Here is a 17,368-nt window from a genome sequence, read left to right on the forward strand (position 1 = left end):
GTCCCATTTCAGTGTGTGCATTTTATACCATTAGGGCCTAGCATATCTTGTATTAGTCTGGCCTCTTCGGTTCGTTTTCATTCTGCATTTCTTTCTCTTGTTTCCTTCTTTTTCTTATTTTCTTGGGGGGGGTTTAGTTCTATTTTCCTCCCCCCTTAGTCTCACTCGCGAAGCGGCCACTGATAGCCGAGCACTAACAGGATTATTTTACCTGTGGCAAAAGATGCTAGAAAAAGCAACGGATTTATCATTTAATTCCCTCAGACATGGACACATACGCCCAATGCGATTCAGGCAATGATTAACCTGTAAGCCATGCATTCCAAGACATATGCCCTTGGTAGAAACAACTATCAGTTTTGGGCCGATATCATCAGAGAGCTGTCTGTCTAGCTTCGTCTACTATCTCTCTCCACGGAAAAAGACAGAGGATGGTTCGAGATTTGAAATTCTCGACAGACCTTGTTGGACTTGACAAAGCAGTCTATGTTTTTTTTTAATTCCTGTTTTTCCTTATGTCTTTTTTCTTGGTTTATTTTCTATATTTCCTATTCTTCTGTTCCTCTCGGATTCCAATATGTAGTCCGTGCTTGTGCATACTACTAAGGTACACATATGTATGCAATCGGCAAGCCACATCGTCCGCCAATCAACACACTGCCTTATGTATCACTTTTCCGTCTTTTCGGGAACCTGGCCCAAAAAATAAAATAAAAAAGAGAAAAGGTAAAACAGAGGATACCCAACTCGGAGAAAGGAAGCCTTATCCAAATCGCAGCCATTACAATTACATATATTACTTGAACCGTACTTCTGTCCGGTCAGCAACTAGTGGGGCCTAAATTCGCCGCGACTCCCACACCCTGGTCACGGATGCAAGGGTCTACGTGGATACATGGATATCAGATTCCTTCGCCCGTTGGGGAGGGTTTTGTGGAGATTTGCAATGCATGATGGTCGGTCTTTGGTTGGAGTACCTGGGATTATGTAGGACGTAAGGGTGATTCTGGCCCTTGGCTTTTGCAGGGTTTTTGAATGCTCTTGTTGGTTGATTTTTACAGGTCTTTGTTTTGATCACGTAGGGGTATGTCATCCAGCATTTTTTTTCCCTCTCTCTAATTTTGATTTCGTTCAATATGGGAGAGCTTCAGAAATAATGGAATGGACGTCGTACCACACACGGCTGTTTCACCATCTCTTGGAACTACTGATTAAGACCGGAGTAGAGTACTAGTCAACTGCACTCAGCTGACTGTCCTAGACTAGATAATGATATATGTACGCAGTATTGGCTTGATTATGTTTCAGTCGTTGAAGCAACCGACCCATAATCACCATGCTGTCATCTTATCTGTTTTGTTGGCATTTGTCCCCTACATTCCATTCCTCTGTGTTTTTGCTTCCCTGCCCTCTGTGAGAATTCTATTCTGCTCTACTTGACCTATCACTCGCACCCTCAATCGTCATCTAGCTTATTATCAGCTTCTCTATCCAAGTTATCCACCTTCCAATCCGACCCAAGATCGCCCGTGAGGATCAAATGGAGCAAAAAGCAAAGCAAAGTACGGAGTACATATCTACAAACTCCGAGTTACGGAGTACATTAGAAACACCCGGAATACCTACAATAGAAATTTCCATGTCGAAGCAAGGCACACTGAATAAGTCTCCTATCTCTGCTTTTTGCTTGCAGGTAGCTAGTAGCTAGTCACCACGTAAGTGAAGGTTGAACTCTGAAGATCCATCCATCCATCCATCCCTCTGGGACCGAACTCAAAGCAGGTAAGGTAAGGTTAGGTTCCCTAGGTTAGGTTCACAACCTTAGTTTTAGTACGTAGTGCTTTCCCTCGTCTCTATGGAGATTGGGAAATTTTATTTCCACTCTAGGGTATCGCTTGCCACGTATTCGAATGCGATGATTTCGGGGGGGGGCGGCGTCGTCGCTTTTGCTTTTTTTTTTCTTCCCCTCCTGTTCGCTGGTGGGAAGTAAGGGACGGGTTAACACGTCGTGCGACTCGTGCGTGCTCTTGGGGATGGGTGGTTTTGGGGTTGGGGTTGGCTTTTGTTGCTTTTTCTCTGCTTCTGCCTTAGGTTTTGCTTTTTCAAGTTTCTTGTCTCGTTGGACTTTTTGAGTTTGGGTTTGGGTTTCGGTGGTAGGTTGAGTTCGTGATGGCGTATGATATATAATTTCTGGTTCTTGGTGCGTGGATTGGACTTCTGACGGTTGTAGTTCGTAAGGAGAACAAACTACTTTTCAGTCTCTATGTTTAGATATCATGATATGTTGGATGTCTGCAATTTTCATTCGACTACCCATAAGTGTTATTATCGTAGAAGTACTCCGTAGAGCAACATGGGAATATCAGCCCAAACATAACGGAAGCTGAGGAAACACAGTCCATGCATATCAAAGGAATGATTCAGAATACAGCACACGATAAGTCAGAAAATGTAGGGTATGTAGTAGAGCAAACATAACTCAAGTCCAGCCGGGTATATAAAGGAGTGGCATGAAACGTAAATGTATATCTCAATCTCCCATATCCATAGATCCACTCGATTCAGTGAATCCATATCCCATGTTATCCCTCCACTCTCTCCCTTTCGACCGTATTCAACCTCGTAATGTCGTCATGTCATGAGATATTTACAGCCAGGCAAGAAAGCCTAGTCCGACAACAGCAGCCAAGGAAGCAGCCTTGGGGGTTGAATATGCAGACGCCGCATTATCGGTGTTCTGGGCGCTAGTCGCAGAGTTGGTGTTACTCACCGCGTTGCTGTTGGAATTACCCGAGGAACCACTATTCGTGGAGCTGGCGATGCCGGATGAGGTTGCGGTTGGGGTTGTATCGGTGGCATTGGTGCTTGCGGAGCTAGCAGCAGAAGCTGCGGCAGTTGGGTTGTAGCTGGTTGTTGACAGGGAGCAAGAAGTGAGGATGTCGTAGGCATCTGGACAGCGTCGGATGTTAGCTATTTGAACCTTGCGAGAGCATGAAGGATTGCATACCGTTGTGGTGGGGGTTGCGGTCATCGTCATCGTCATCGTCATCATCATCGTCCCTGTTGTTGCGTTCGCTGCGATACTGCGCGATACAGGCCTCGCAGAGAGGGATCAGGGATGGTGCCTGATTCCAGTCGCAGATACACTTCATTTCAGCGCGGTCATTGTCGTGCATGTTGTCGCATTTGTGCGCGATTCCTACCACCGGGCCGCAGACTTCCCAGCAGCGATTGGGCACGTCGTCGCGGTCCAGCTCGGCGCCCATGGCGACGTTGCTCATGAGCATGAGGCCGGAGAGAGCGAGCAATTGGACGGTGCGCATTGTGTATGATTGGATTCGTTCAACGATGACACGAAGTAGATGTTTAGGGAAGTAAAGAGTTCCGGATGTAGATGGATTCCGTGGTCGCGATACAATTGAAATCGAAGCTGATGATGCTGTGAACAATTCGAAGTGGGCGAGGACACATATTTATAACCCATTCAATCGCGTCGCAAAGTTTCTATATTTAAGGATCTCATTGCCCGAAACTAGAGCTTGCCCAGACGGGAAGTTCTCCGCATGCACCATACATCGCAGTTCCATCACTCAGGATGCTAGCGATCTGCTTTCAATGAGAGCTGTTAAAACTCTAAGCCTCCTTCGGGCGACATATGCCAAGCACGGCTGGCGTGGAAATCCGGTGCAACCCGTTGATCAACGTATGAATATCACCAATATATTGACAGGGAACGAAGCTGCCTGGAACAAAGAGGAAAGAAGGTTATGGGTTCGAAGAGCTGCCAAGAATTGGTTTGTTCATCGCTACCAGACTTGTCTGCGGGGAATGTCATTCTATTCTTCTGCACCTTCACCGCCACACTGGACCCTGGGTTTTAGGTTGGGCTTTGGATAAGTGGATCCTTCTGTATGCTAGGGACGACAAATATTTGTTAACTCGGCGATTATTGTTGATGCACTTCTTCAGGAAGCTGTTGTGGAATGCTTTCCGGAGTGGTTTGATGTTTAACTAACTACCACCAGAGGATGTTCTTGTCGATGATGTCACTCGCAGTTTGCCTTGCCTCGTCATCCGCACTGGGATCTAGGAACATGCAACAACGAGGAGAACGAGGAAGGTCAGACTGACAAAAGAATACAAGACGGATGATCATCGCTTGGCACTCAATTGATCCTGTCCAGATAAGATCAGGCAATAGCATTACTGAACATGCTCTTCAACGTATGGAATTGCCGGATTCCTGCACAGCCTCCCCGCTATATATAGTTGATCGGAGGGTACCGATGACTTTGACAACACAGTATCATGGCCAGTTAACGACAAAATAAATATGCTGCCTGTGTCTATCCTGCATACTGCAACTGTACGGGTATATACTATACCCACAAGTCGGATGCTATTCATAGCTCAAATAACCGAAGGTGCTGTACTTAGTGGATTGCTGTCCTCTGGAAGTAGGGTTACACTGGAGCACTGGACAACGACCTTGATGCGTGTCCGCATGGTTATCTATTTCAGGAAACGTCTACACTCTGCAGGGAAGATCCTTATTTCTATCGGTTAAATGCATGACTTTGAGTCATCTGAAATCTATTTGGCCGAAGAGGTTGGGATTGATCCCACTCGCGGCAGGAAGAAGCTGTGGCACACTATGGGTCGTTGCCATGTTTTGTGATAGAAGCGCCCTATATGCGCCGTCATTATGTCCTACTAATCGCTGGGGACAAGTATTTCAACGGGTCTTTCATATTCCTTAACTGTATATGGGGGATAGATCCAGACCAAAAGCATAAATAACTTCTTGCATTACTAATGCGATACGTACTAGGTTCAGTACGTGGTTGTAGGAGGGGTTGAGCTGTAGGTGACGTCTTCCCTCACAATCTTTCTGAGATGTCAGAACACCGGCTTTTTGCAAGCGTATCATTGGCCAATGTACCCGAGTGGGCTAGTAGTTCTCCACCTCGACATATTGCGTATATCACTACGTTCATGCTGATTGATCTAGCAATACTCCAAGGTATAACTCTTCTGCGCGTCTCTGGTGAGATTCGTTATCACAATGGCTCGCTCTGCCATGCCCAAGGTGTCTTGGGATAGACATCTTCTACGTTCGGTGCAGAACGCACCTCCTGCAACTCTACCAGTCTTCATCTACGGCACTGCATGGAAGAAAGATCGAACAGCAGATTTAGTGTACCAGGCTCTTAGCGCTGGCTTCCGTGCCATAGACACCGCGGCCCAGCCGAAGCATTACCGGGAAGATTTGGTAGGCGAGGGCATACGCCGGGCTATCCGGGACGGAGCGATTCGACGAGAGGATCTCCATGTAAGTCAAACGTAATGTCGATAGTAAACCTAGCTGTTCAACCGGCTGACCATGGATAGATCCAAACCAAATTCACATCCATTCATGGGCAAAACCCCGACGATATGCCCTATGATCCCAATTCATCGGTGACGGAACAAGTCCACGCTTCTATCAAATCGTCCCTAGAGCATCTTCGTGCATCTGATGCCCCAGAAAGCGTCAACGAAGCGTACATCGATATGCTCATCCTTCACTCCCCACTTCCGACAATGTCTCAGACATTGGAGGCCTGGTCCACGTTTGAGACTTACGTCCCTCATAGAATTCGAAACTTAGGCATATCAAATTGCACCTTGCCGCAGCTTAGGGAACTATCCGCACTGGTCAAAGTGAAACCAGCGGTTGTCCAGAATCGCTTCTATGGGGGCACACAATTCGATGTCCCGTTGCGCTCATATTGCCAGGATAACGACATCATTTACCAGAGTTTCTGGACACTGACAGCGAATCCAGAGTTAGTTCAATCGGATGCAATCCAATTGTTAGCAAGTCGCACAGAAATCAGCCCCGCCGCCGCTCTGTATTGCCTTGTGTTAGCCCTGGGGAACACCACTTTATTGAACGGAACGAGTAATCGGGGCCGCATGAAAGATGATTTAACTGCCCCCACGAGGGTAGAGAGGTTCTCCCAAGAACACCCGGGTATATGGCAGAGGGTGCTTGAGAACTTCCAGCAACTGACTGGGGATCGGGTCGCGCTCTAATGGAGCAGTGTTCCCTTCGCGTGCCTTACATTAGGGTTGATCCCGTTATCAGTGGTCAAAGCGCATCCAGGCTCCGGCGACAATTAATGGAATCTAGTGGAAGATCAATGAAGCATCTAGAGCGGACAAAAATGGTAGCACATGAAGTATTTGCAAAAAAAATAAGGACGATACCACGGTATGGGCATGCAAGATGATTGGCTATTTGCATATGAGTGGATCGGTGGGCATGCCGCGTTAACTAAAGTAGTAGGCGTTAAGGAAACAAGGCAATCCGAAACGATCAGCATCAGAACAAGTGAGCTTTTCCACATCCCATAGCTCAGGTAGAAAGGCAGTGATATATCTGGAGTAGACACACTGTATAGCAATCGTTTTCGCCCGTCAGCCCTAGTCAGCACACATTTGGTCAGCACTTCTGGCTGACTCAGCCCCCCTAGCCAATCAGTGCCTGCTGTGGACCATTGACCTCATCGTCACCGCCAAGCATCTGGACGGTAGCGGAGAGAAGATTTGCCAGACGCAGGCCATCTTCAGTCATCGCCATTCATCAAACGCGAGTTGTTCTGAATCACTTGGATTCGGTAACTCTTGCTTGTGTCCCTGCTGCACTCCACTATATTGTTTGTCTTCTCGACTTTGCGGGACGGGCGGATCTGTGCTTTTTTTTTTTTTTGCTTATTCCCTTTACCTTGCGCCGGTGCCAGCCCTCCACCCGCCGCAGCGCCCGTTCCTGAGAAGACGCCGCCTATAAGTCCTCGTCACACATATACATCGCAACAGTGTTAAGCAATTGGCTTGCTCCTTCCTCGTCGCTCATCTTAGCTGGGCCTGTCGCGAGCTTGCTATCCGATTGACTTCGACCCTCTTGATAGTGAGATTTTATCGCCCCGCGTGTCGCGTCCCATATCGATATATCGGCCCGTTGCCGTAGACCCTCTTCCCAAGCGTTTGTCGGTTCAGCCTGAATAACACCGCTTCAAACGGAAGCCCTATAAACGATTCTCTGCGCTGTTATTGTTACATTCAGTCTCGACCCGCGTCGCGCCATACGAGTTCCCCGCCATAGCCTAGCCTTGGCTGGAAAGCCCATTGAAGAACATCCTCTTGACTAGATATCGGATTTTGCCGCATTTCTACGCATTCTCAATAACGAATTCTATATTGAAGGAAAGACCTACTCTTGACCGGCCAGACATAGCCATATCGTCTGCCATGAGTCCTCAAGGCATGACTCGCAAAAGACCTGCTCCCGGCACATCTCCTATCGCTCATCCACAACTTGGCCCGATCTCCAACTATCCGCAAAACTCCAACACTCAGCTCTCAAACGACCAGTTCTTGCAATGGGGCCAAAGTACTTCCTCGAATGTTGTCAGCCCATCGTCCTTTTCTGATGCGAATCCTTATGGCGCTACGGCATATTCGGCGGCTCAAGATGTGGCGGCACCTACAGCTACTGCATCTACACAACTCGCACGTAGGCAGACACCAAATCAACTGGTCAGCCGGAATCGTGGGTATGAACAGACACCGACCCCCTTGTCTGATCATGGGAGTAATACTGGAGAGCCTGGGGGCTGGGGGGAAAGCTTAGATGAGCTCTACCAGCGGGCGTTGGTTGCGAAGCGGGAGGTGCAGGCCAAGAGGAAGCAGATCCCTCCATTCGTTCAGAAGCTAAGCAGGTACGGCCTAAGCGACGTAGAAATTGATTTGACGATTGATGGCTAACGAATACCTCCAGTTTCCTGGACGAGTCTAAGAACACTGACCTCATTCGGTGGTCCGACGATGGAAACTCCTTTATCGTGTTAGACGAGGACGAGTTCGCAAAGACCTTGATCCCTGAACTTTTCAAGCATAACAACTACGCTTCCTTTGTCCGCCAGTTGAACATGTACGGGTTTCATAAGAAGGTGGGGCTCTCGGATAATTCGATGCGCGCCAGTGAACGAAAGAACAAGAGCCCCAGCGAGTATGCCAACCCATACTTCAAGCGTGGCCACCCCGATTTGCTGTGGTTGATACAAAAACCTAAGAATACGGGAGGGCAAGGGAGCAAGACAGGAAAGGCCAATATACGCGTAAAAACCGAAGACGTGGATGAACATGACAATGATGATTACGACGATGTCCCTGGTATACGAGACGACCGATCCCGGAACCGACAATTATCTCTAGTCCAAGGAGGGAATGTTATGCCGAAAGATCAACTCGCGGGGGTCTACCGGGAGTTGCAGGCTATTCGGCAGCAACAGCAGGTCATCTCCAACACAATTACCAAGCTACGGAGAGAACACGAGCAACTCTACGCACAGGCCGCCAATTTCCAAGAGCAGCACACTCGTCACGAGAATTCGATCAACGCGATTCTCACCTTCCTGGCGACTGTCTATAATCGCAGCCTTCAGGGACAGGAAGGACCTCAAAACCTTGCCAACTCTTTTGCTGGAGCGATCTCTCAGGATCAAGGTAATGTAGTCGACATGGGAGATGACTATTCGCTGAGCGCCTTAGGTGCTCAGCATATGAACAGCCCGGGAGGACCACGAGCAATGAAGAAGCAACCCCTGCTTCTGAAAGCTGCGCCGTCAGAACGACAGAGCCGCGCAACTACCCTCTCACCAGCCGCCAGTGCGTATGAGGGTCCACAACCGCGGGGTCATACTCGCCAGCCAAGTGCCCCCCAACACGGTCATATTGAAGAGGTCTTTGATAGCAGTCCTCGGCCGAAAGAGACGCAACCGCCTCAAACCGAACAGTTTCCTCAGCGGGATATCATGTCCGTCATTCAGAATACCAATGCGCGAAATGGAGGCCCCCCCACAAGCTTTGCGGACTTTCCCAACGTATTGTCGTCGCTGGAAACGTCAAATGGCAACGTTCCTCTTACTCCAAACCAACGCGCGGATATGCTACGTCTCATGGCCAACGAGACTAGCGCGGGTGACTCCAATGTACCTGTGTCACAAAACAATGCCCTAATGACCCCAACACCACCGCCAATGCCTCTCGGTTATTCGAATCGTCTTGCGAACACCCGCGCGGAGATTGACAACCTCGTGAAAATGCAAGCTGAACAAGATCGTTCAGTCCAGAATTTAACAAATCTTCTACAGCCGCTCAGCCCAACAGGGACAATCCCGGGTATGGTAACAGGTGATGGAAGTGTTCCTCCTCCCCCGCTAGACCTCGATCAGATTTTCAATAATGACTATTTCACGGACATCGCGGATCTTGAACATAATAAGAACAACTTGGACTTTGGAAACACCACGAATTCGGTACCCGCTACGGCGCCAAGCGAGCCTGTCACGACAGGTGCAGATGATGGCATAATCAAAGATGGAAACGACTTGTTTGATTTCGACCATATCCCTGATAACGGCGATCTATTCGAGGGACCAGACCAACAGCAACAGAACCCCGGTTTCTATAACGGCTACGATGGCAGCGGCTTTAATAATACGATAAATCCGGGTGCCGGCAGAATCATTGAAACTCTAACCGATAGCGAAGCGACCAGCCCAAGTAACACCGTGGACGAGCCTGCACAATATGGCGTCCCTAACGGGGGCAAAGATCTCCAGGGAGGTAAGGGAAACGGCGGTAGCGCGAAGCGGCGCAAGAAGGCTTAATATTCTTAATATACTATACTAACGGGGCTGTGCGTCTGCAACAAAGAAAGGGAAACCACTCTGAAGAAGCGAAAGACGTGAAATGCGACAATCCGTTGGGAGTTACGGCCTCAAACCACTATCAATTTCCTTTGTTCCATTCTCGTTCCCACCCACTCGAAGCGAATAAACGAGGCGTCATTGGGTCAAAAAGGTACAAATCGAGTCCTGTTTATTCATCTTTACCTCTCGTCCAAGCGATTCGGTCCTAATACGACACAGACTGGTTTTCGGTCTTTTGGTCTGAATTTCGATGACGCGTGCGACTAGTCAATATTCTCTTACATATACAAGCAGCCTACGACTGGGCTTCCACTAAGGACGGTGGTTCTTGCAGGTCCGTCTTGGAATGTGAGTCGATCGGTGTCTGAAACGAGTCCGGTCTTCTATTTCGACAAAGGTGGGCAACACGGCGAATAAGGGCGTTAGGATTCAGCGGGCCAACCAAAAAAAAGTAAGGGGAGATATGAGCATGGAAAGGAGTCCTGCGTGGAGTTTCGTTCGTTCTTACACCGCTGTGGAGAGATACTTATCTTGTGGCCATGGTGCGCCACAAGGGCCTCTCCCATGATCTCGTTCCAATCATCCTTATCACTTGTTTTAATGACTTGAGTACATAGTTATGACTGAGCTTCCAGCTATGACCTGTTTGCCGATGCTTATTGATGTACATGCATGGTTTTTCCACGAGGTGTTAAATGCCTTCATTGTTGTTAACTTTGTACGTAATCACCTGCAGAGCTAAACAATGTCTCGAGATATATAGATCTACACCATGGCATGAAGACTATTCTATGGCTCCAAAGTACGTACGTAGTCATTCGTATACAGTAAACTATTTCCCTCTCCGTGCCTTGTCCCATTCCAGGTTGCCTACACGCTCGCGCTTCCTATCTCGCTCCCGATCTCTCTCAAGCCCTCTCCGTTTCCCGCCAACGTATTCCTTCTCCTTCTCCCGCGGATCAATCACCATAAGCGAGTCTGCATCGTCCGGATGCTCCCGTTTCCATTTCAAATCCTTGCCAAGCGTATCCTTGCCAAAGCGCAACTCATGCGTCAGCCAGCCCTCCTCATCCTCCGCCGCCGCACCTGCCTTTCCGCCCTCCGCAGTTTGATCATCATCCCATGATTGACAAGATTGGCAATTCGCGATAAAATGAAGATCACAGAGCTGGGCCTCCTCGTCATCCGCTTCCTGCGTCTCAGTAGAAGGTTTGGTATCCTGGGATGTGGTTTTGTGGGTGGGTGCGGACGTGAATCGGCATTTTCGAGCTTGGCCTTGAACGCATTGAAGAGTTTGAGTGTGTCATTGTCCGCTGAACTGCTGAACCCTGTTATCCCGTTTGAGCCGTTGGTTGAGGCCGATGTGCCCGGCGGAGGGCGTCTGCGGCCTCGGATCGCCGTCTCCGGGATCATGGCCTCCAAGGCGGACTTTTTGGGCCCTGTATCTGCAGCGCCGGTGTGGGCAGTTCTGCGCATGGAGGCCTTGAGATTCTCGATTTCGGCATTGGTGCGCGAGAGGAAAGATTGCTTTGGTGCGGCTGGTTCGGGGGAGCGGTCTGGCGATTCGGGCTTGGGGAGGGGGAGCTGGGTCTCTGGTTCCGGGGTTTTGGGGCGATGTTTGGGCTCTGGGGAAGGGGAGCGCGGGCGTCTTTGTTGATTTCGGTTCTTGGGCTGGTTTGTGGGACTCGGGGATTTTTGTGTCCGTCACCAGGCTGGAGTTGAACTTCGGTTTCGCGGGTCGAATGGGCATATCTTCGTCGCCGTCACCGTCATCGCCGAAGCTCAGGAGTGTCTTGCCTCCCTTGTTCTTCTTCTTCTTTTTCGGCGCGGGCTTATCCTCTGTCCTTGCGGTCCGCGTCGCCGTGATCTGGCGCTTCTTGATCTTTCCTGCTAGCGGACCTAGCTCCCCGATCTCACAGGACGTGATCTTCACCGGGTACACAGGCTGTTCCGTCCCCTCGACCCTCTCGGCCTCCGCAATCTTCACCATATTGTAGATACTGTCGCCCTCGATGCGCCCGAAAAGCGTACACTGCCCGTTCAACTCCCGCTCCGTATTCCCCAGCGTAATGAAGAACTGGCTCCCGTAGCTCCCATCCTCGCTCTTCGCCATCCCCACCAGCCCGCGCCGGTTATACCGCAACCGACTGTGCAGCTCATCGCGGAGCACGACCTTCTCGTCCGGATCGCGCGCCTCCGGGTCGTATTCGAACTCCGGGTCCTCGTAGATTGATGTACCCCCGGAGCCTGTGCCCGTCGGGTCGCCGCCCTGGATGATGAAGCCGGGCACCACGCGGTGGAAGATCGTGTCGGTGTAGTAGCCGTCCTGGCAATGTTGGAGGAAGTTCCGGCATGTTAGGGGCGTTTGCGTAGCGAAGAGGGAGATGTGGAGGGGCCCGAAGGTTGTGTTTAGGGTCGCTGAGGCCGTGGGGTTTGGTTCTGTTGTGTAATGGGCGGACATTTTGAGGTTTGCGTGGTTGTGGTTTGGGATTGGGTGTGTTTGCGCGTTGGTTGGAGCTCCGTGACGGATGGTTTCCGTGGGGGAGTGGGAGGATGTTGGAGTTAGATGGTGAGGTTATTATGTGCGATTCTCATTATTGGGGTGACCTCCACGTTGTAAGCGCTGCGTGGGGTTTTGGAGGGAGGGCGATTGCGGTCGAGGGAGAGAGGACGTGTTCGGCGGATGTCGAAGCTTTTCGGGGAAAATTCATTTGATAGATTGCACATGTGGTCACGTCATGTCACGGCCGCTTTTGTTTGTGTCTAGATATTTACAACTTTGGTTTCCACGTACTTGTTAGATACGGCTTAGATTCGCTGTATCTGCTTGAATTGGGTACTTGTATTTTATTTCACTGGCTTTTATGGTAGAAAATATTTTGGTGTGTATATTGGATGGAACAGGGTAGTTCCATGGCATTTTTGAGCGCAATTTTAGCTATCTAATCACTGCCAGTGTGTGATATTATGTTTGTGTTCAGCTTGTTCCATTTGTTCTAGGAAGAGTATAGTATAAAACGATAATCGTTAATCAAAAGTGCCGTAAACATCTTCGTAACATTGGTACATATCAGGGCAACTGTACGGCAGGTCAGTCAAGAGGAACTGATACAAAAGGACGAGAGAGGCCTACTAAACGGGATCCTGCCCAAATATTATATGCCACATATACTCCATGACTCGTCCACTGACTTCATCTGGTAGTTCAGTCTCCATAAGCCATTTGTGATATCGCATATAGTTGTTTAATGGGCGCTGCAGCACCTGCGTTCTCGACACCGCAAATTGCGCGCAACATGGGGTCGCGATGACCTCTGGGACATTGGTGTTGTTGAAGAACGTCTTCCAAATTTCAGGAAATACTTGCTCCGGCAGGTGCTCTTCGTCGCTTAATCCGCGAGATGGGCGGATCTCGTCAGGACAACCCGGGTTGGGGTTGCAGCGCAGGTTGGCGTACCCGTTGCGCTGGATGAACCCTGTCTGCAACATCCGGACGGTGCGCACATTGCTGTGGTCGGAAAATTCCGTGTGCCAGGCTCTTGGATAGCCGTCCCGGTGGCTATGGAGGAAGACGATGGTTGATGGGAGGTCATCGTAATTGTCGATTATGTATTGCAGGTACACATTGGCTTCTTTTCCTTTGTTCTTGGCTACATGGAGGGGTGCTTCTGGGTCATCCACTGCGTAGATCGCGTGCTGCCAGCTGCGTTGATGCGTTAGCTCCGCTGGCTATACATCCAGCGTATATTCCTTACCTGGGCAACTCGTTTTCTATCCAGCTCGTGTCGTCCTCTTTCGTCTTCCCAACAACAATAACGCGGTCGATTGCTGTGATTTTGATCTTGGTGTGTTCCTGATTGTTAGATGACTCAGCTCCCCTATGCCGTGAGGGCAACAGGTCGGTGATGCTTGGTCGCTTTCTTCTAGTGGTTGAGATATTTCGAGAAGTGGTGGGAGTTGGGATGGTCGTTGTGTATCCCAATTTGATCCCATTATGCCAACGAGACAACTGGTGAACTTCCAACGACGGGGTACTGAAGCGTCTCGCGAGCCACACAACGGAGCAAAGCAGCAGAACCACGATGCTAAGACGCTCGATTTGGCGCATTCTGAGCTCGATTCAGGTCTCGTTCATTGCGCCACGATCTGAGTGCAAATAGCAGTTGGACTATTCAAGTCTCCAGTCGTCGGGTGCCATGACAATGATTAAGTGAAAGCGCTTCCAGTGAAAGAGGGAGCAGGGGTCTTTGGTTCTTTATCAAGGGTTGAAAATCAGTGATTCATTCTTTCTTACCAGCACCCAATGAAGTGCACGGAGTAAATGCTGGATGGCCCCAGCGTACCATTTGCAGGAGCAACTTTCCGGACACAAGGCTGGTGATGTAACGTTGAGTCGACAAAGAGTTAGGTGGAATTACCACTTCAGACCGCGGCTAGACCTCGAAGAATTTTGCATTCTGAATATCACAAAACAAAGAGATACCAAAACTCATGCAGAAACACTCAATCTCTGCCTAACGATCTTCACGATCTCCCTCCATTCCATCATGCCGCCGGACCCCACATCACCACACGCGAGCGATTTCTCAATGGGCCGGAGGACTTCAAACCAGCCTTGCACAATCCCATTGACTTCTTTAATCCCCCAATCTTCTTCCAGGACGCGCATCTGCTGTGCTGTCACAGGATGCATCCACATTGCTGTGTTCATCGCGGGAGCGACAAGTATCCGCTTCTTTCTCCCGTCAATCAACCCCGTCGTGTCCCATGCGCGTACAACGCTCGTAAGCAGATTATCGGACATCCCGTGGACCACTTTCGCCAGTGAATTCGCGCTCAGTGGAGCGATAACTAGTAAATGAGCCCATCTACGGAGGGTGATGTGTAGTATGTCTGAACCTCGTGTCCAAGGCTCGGTCCATTCATCCTCATCATGGAGGACCGAGTCGACGTTGGGGAGCGATGAGAGTGATTCTACCGAAGGTTGTTCCTCAGACTGGGCACGAAGGAACTCAGCGGCAGCTTTGGTAAGAATCACCCGAATCGAGATATTCGGATGGTCTGCGAATGCTGCAATGATAAGCGGTAGCTTTATTGTGGCAACGGAACCTGTTGCGGCCAGAAGTAGATGCACCTTGCCATCGTTGAGTGACGCGGCAATCTCCGCTGCTGGTGACTTTTCCGTTGCCATGATGCTGATGGATGTCTATTGTCTCAAGTCTGGTTGGGAGAAGGTTGATGTAATCGGCAAGCAACCGGGCGAGATGGTTATATATTTCTAATCCAATCCAATCCGATAGGCTTACGCTAGCGGCTATGATGCAAAATTAACTATAGAGAAGCACGCTCGATTTGAGATGCTTTCGCACGGAAAGGATCGGGTTCTTCTTGCTTTTGTTATTTTTGCACCAGATATACTGAGTAATATGGCTTAGTAGCCTGCCTTAATAATAAGTTTGCTTGCGATGGAGTATGATCCATGGGAAGCAGGTTCTTACAGATTGGTATTTGCCCTTTTTGTTGCTGTAGGATTATATAGACAAAATAGAAAGCGTTCTTCAACAAGTAGCCGGGCTAGCTCAATCGGTAGAGCGTGAGACTCTTAGTCGTCACGGTATCTCAAGGTTGCGGGTTCGACCCCCGCGTTCGGCTTCACTTTTTGCTTTTTGTCCTTGGCGATAAAGCAAGTTCAAGTACGCATTGGCGATGCGCGGCACCATCGGAGTAATCTAATCCTGCACCTGGAATTTCATAGTTGCATTACAGCCACCACCTTATTGGCTTTCTTTTATGTTGGCATGGCATCGGTATTTGAATGGTCTTAGTTTATGTACCTCAATCCGCTTCAACCAAATCGGCATCCATATCCCTTGGCTTCTCGAAGCCTGAATTGTATATCTCTCTTATCATTTTCGGACTGAGACACTACTCCTTGAATCGGTGTTCATCCCAAAATAAAAATCCCCAATTGCGCAATGCATTATGACCAAACGTCCAAACAGATATGGATGCATGCAACTTCTTGGGTCGTACTCAAACACCAGGTCCAAGCCAAGTTGGGACTATTCTAGTCCGCATCTGATAGGAAGACCCTGCCACACGTGCCTTCATCACCGAAGTCTATCTCATACTCCGTTATACGGATAGTGTGGTTAGCATCCAAAGCATTAGCTATGAAGTCTACTCCCCAGTCCAAGGTGCCACGGAGTATGGCTTTCTGTTTGAGCAAACACTCTTCTCGACAGGTTATGCTGCACACATGCATCCAGTGATAAAGAAACCCCAGCCCCAGAGAAACGTAATGATCTCTGTGGTCGTCATCGATCTCTAGATCAACCAAGTTAGCAAGGTTACATTACCTTCTCTGGTAGTTAGCGTTTATACCGTGATCATAAAGGTGAGATAATGGATCTTCATGCTCATCAGGAAAGAGCTCCCACCAATCGTCAATTTGAGTTGCACCAGGCAGCTCTTCATATATGCGAAAGATATACATCAGGACACATCGGATTTCTTCCATTTCCCATGGTGCGAATACACCGAGGAAGAGATCCCATTGGTCATCAGAGTCGACAAATATATCGCTAAGCCGATCTAGCTCTTCAAACCATGGAAGCTCGTTGCCGCTGCATAAGACTGGTAGATTGCTCGTTGCACCCGAAATATTTCTGGTGGTGATAATGCAGCATTCTCTTCCTTTGGCTTTTGGGCATCTGGCCTAAGCCCGAGAAATGAGTGGACCGTATCTTCTAAGATGAACTCCACTATAGTATGAAGTCGAGCCATTTCAAGTAGGTCGTCTTCCGTCAAAGAGGCAAACACTTGATAAACGTCCAACTCCTGATCTAGGTATTTTTCTGCAGAATAGGAGTATGGGGCGTTCAGTATTGAACGCAGGGGAACGTATTTGCTCAGAAACTCCTCGGCTGCCTCTAGAGCAGGCTTCGGGGCTTTGCACCTTTCCTGCCGTCCGCGTAGGGCGATCAACGCAGCAACCGCATCGACCATGACGGGCAGCTGGAGGCATCTTGCAAGGGCGGTTGACAGTAGTTGTTTGCGCCGTGACAGATACAACGCATGGAAGCAGGGAGAGGCATGAACCAAAGCATTCAGGGAGGTACGGTCTGGGATAGCATACAAAACGGCTGTCTTCATTTCAGGAGGTAGGGCCTCTAGTGTGACTGATTCCATTTTCTCAGAGATGGACGGGATCAAAGCATCTCGAAGACGAGAGGGAGACGTAATTTATGTGACATTCAAGCACTAAGACCCGCCCTGTGAAACACCGCTCGAGATCCTACTTGACTCTGGAACAATTAGGTCTCTTCATGATCTAGCTTTTGGAAATGAATATCGTGTTACAGCCAAATTCCCGCTCCGCCACTGCAAGGTCCCGTTGACACAAGCTATGTTTGTCTATCCGAGCCAATTTAATGAGTCCACCTGTTCCATGATTTCGAAGACCATCAGTAGTATCAGTGACACTCTACTTACAAGCACTGTAACATTGGGGAGAGCTACAGGGGTAGGTTCAGTGTTCATGACAAATTAGACGCTCACTTATGTTACCTCCACGAGTTCAGGTGTCTTTGTTTGCCAATCTATGGACC

General features: G+C 49.2%; 7 protein-coding genes across 7 annotated transcripts; 2 read left to right on the forward strand and 5 right to left on the reverse strand.

Annotated features, from left to right (window-relative positions):
• Nucleotides 1-2,647: 2,647 nt before the first annotated feature.
• Nucleotides 2,648-3,323, reverse strand: ABOM_004541 (putative GPI anchored protein; the record flags this gene model as incomplete). Its single annotated transcript, XM_022531670.1, has 2 exons — nucleotides 2,648-2,949; nucleotides 3,008-3,323. 2 exons carry the CDS (start codon nucleotides 3,321-3,323, stop codon nucleotides 2,648-2,650), a joined length of 618 nt encoding a protein of 205 aa, XP_022390176.1.
• A 1,742-nt stretch (nucleotides 3,324-5,065) lies between these two features.
• Nucleotides 5,066-6,078, forward strand: ABOM_004542 (putative aldo-keto reductase (AKR); the record flags this gene model as incomplete). Its single annotated transcript, XM_022531671.1, has 2 exons — nucleotides 5,066-5,332; nucleotides 5,392-6,078. The coding sequence occupies 2 exons, from the start codon at nucleotides 5,066-5,068 to the stop codon at nucleotides 6,076-6,078; spliced, it is 954 nt and encodes a 317-aa protein (XP_022390182.1).
• A 1,215-nt stretch (nucleotides 6,079-7,293) lies between these two features.
• On the forward strand, nucleotides 7,294-9,716 carry ABOM_004543 (heat shock transcription factor (hsf); the record flags this gene model as incomplete). The annotated part of the gene is made up of 2 exons (XM_022531672.1): nucleotides 7,294-7,763; nucleotides 7,823-9,716. The coding sequence occupies 2 exons, from the start codon at nucleotides 7,294-7,296 to the stop codon at nucleotides 9,714-9,716; spliced, it is 2,364 nt and encodes a 787-aa protein (XP_022390183.1).
• Nucleotides 9,717-10,590: 874 nt separating this feature from the next.
• cwc27 (putative peptidyl-prolyl cis-trans isomerase) lies at nucleotides 10,591-12,219 on the reverse strand (the record flags this gene model as incomplete). Its single annotated transcript, XM_022531673.1, has 3 exons — nucleotides 10,591-10,946; nucleotides 11,009-11,423; nucleotides 11,467-12,219. 3 exons carry the CDS (start codon nucleotides 12,217-12,219, stop codon nucleotides 10,591-10,593), a joined length of 1,524 nt encoding a protein of 507 aa, XP_022390187.1.
• A 566-nt stretch (nucleotides 12,220-12,785) lies between these two features.
• On the reverse strand, nucleotides 12,786-13,866 carry ABOM_004545 (DUF3431 domain-containing protein; the record flags this gene model as incomplete). Its single annotated transcript, XM_022531674.1, has 3 exons — nucleotides 12,786-12,837; nucleotides 12,892-13,461; nucleotides 13,514-13,866. 3 exons carry the CDS (start codon nucleotides 13,864-13,866, stop codon nucleotides 12,786-12,788), a joined length of 975 nt encoding a protein of 324 aa, XP_022390179.1.
• A 381-nt stretch (nucleotides 13,867-14,247) lies between these two features.
• ABOM_004546 (putative flavoprotein) lies at nucleotides 14,248-14,949 on the reverse strand (the record flags this gene model as incomplete). The annotated part of the gene is made up of 1 exon (XM_022531675.1): nucleotides 14,248-14,949. The coding sequence occupies one exon, from the start codon at nucleotides 14,947-14,949 to the stop codon at nucleotides 14,248-14,250; it is 702 nt and encodes a 233-aa protein (XP_022390177.1).
• A 1,403-nt stretch (nucleotides 14,950-16,352) lies between these two features.
• Nucleotides 16,353-16,949, reverse strand: ABOM_004547 (uncharacterized protein; the record flags this gene model as incomplete). The annotated part of the gene is made up of 1 exon (XM_022531676.1): nucleotides 16,353-16,949. One exon carries the CDS (start codon nucleotides 16,947-16,949, stop codon nucleotides 16,353-16,355), a length of 597 nt encoding a protein of 198 aa, XP_022390178.1.
• Nucleotides 16,950-17,368: the final 419 nt, after the last annotated feature.

Source organism: Aspergillus bombycis (genome assembly GCF_001792695.1).
Source record: "Aspergillus bombycis strain NRRL26010 chromosome Unknown contig00031, whole genome shotgun sequence".
NCBI lineage: Eukaryota > Fungi > Ascomycota > Eurotiomycetes > Eurotiales > Aspergillaceae > Aspergillus > Aspergillus bombycis.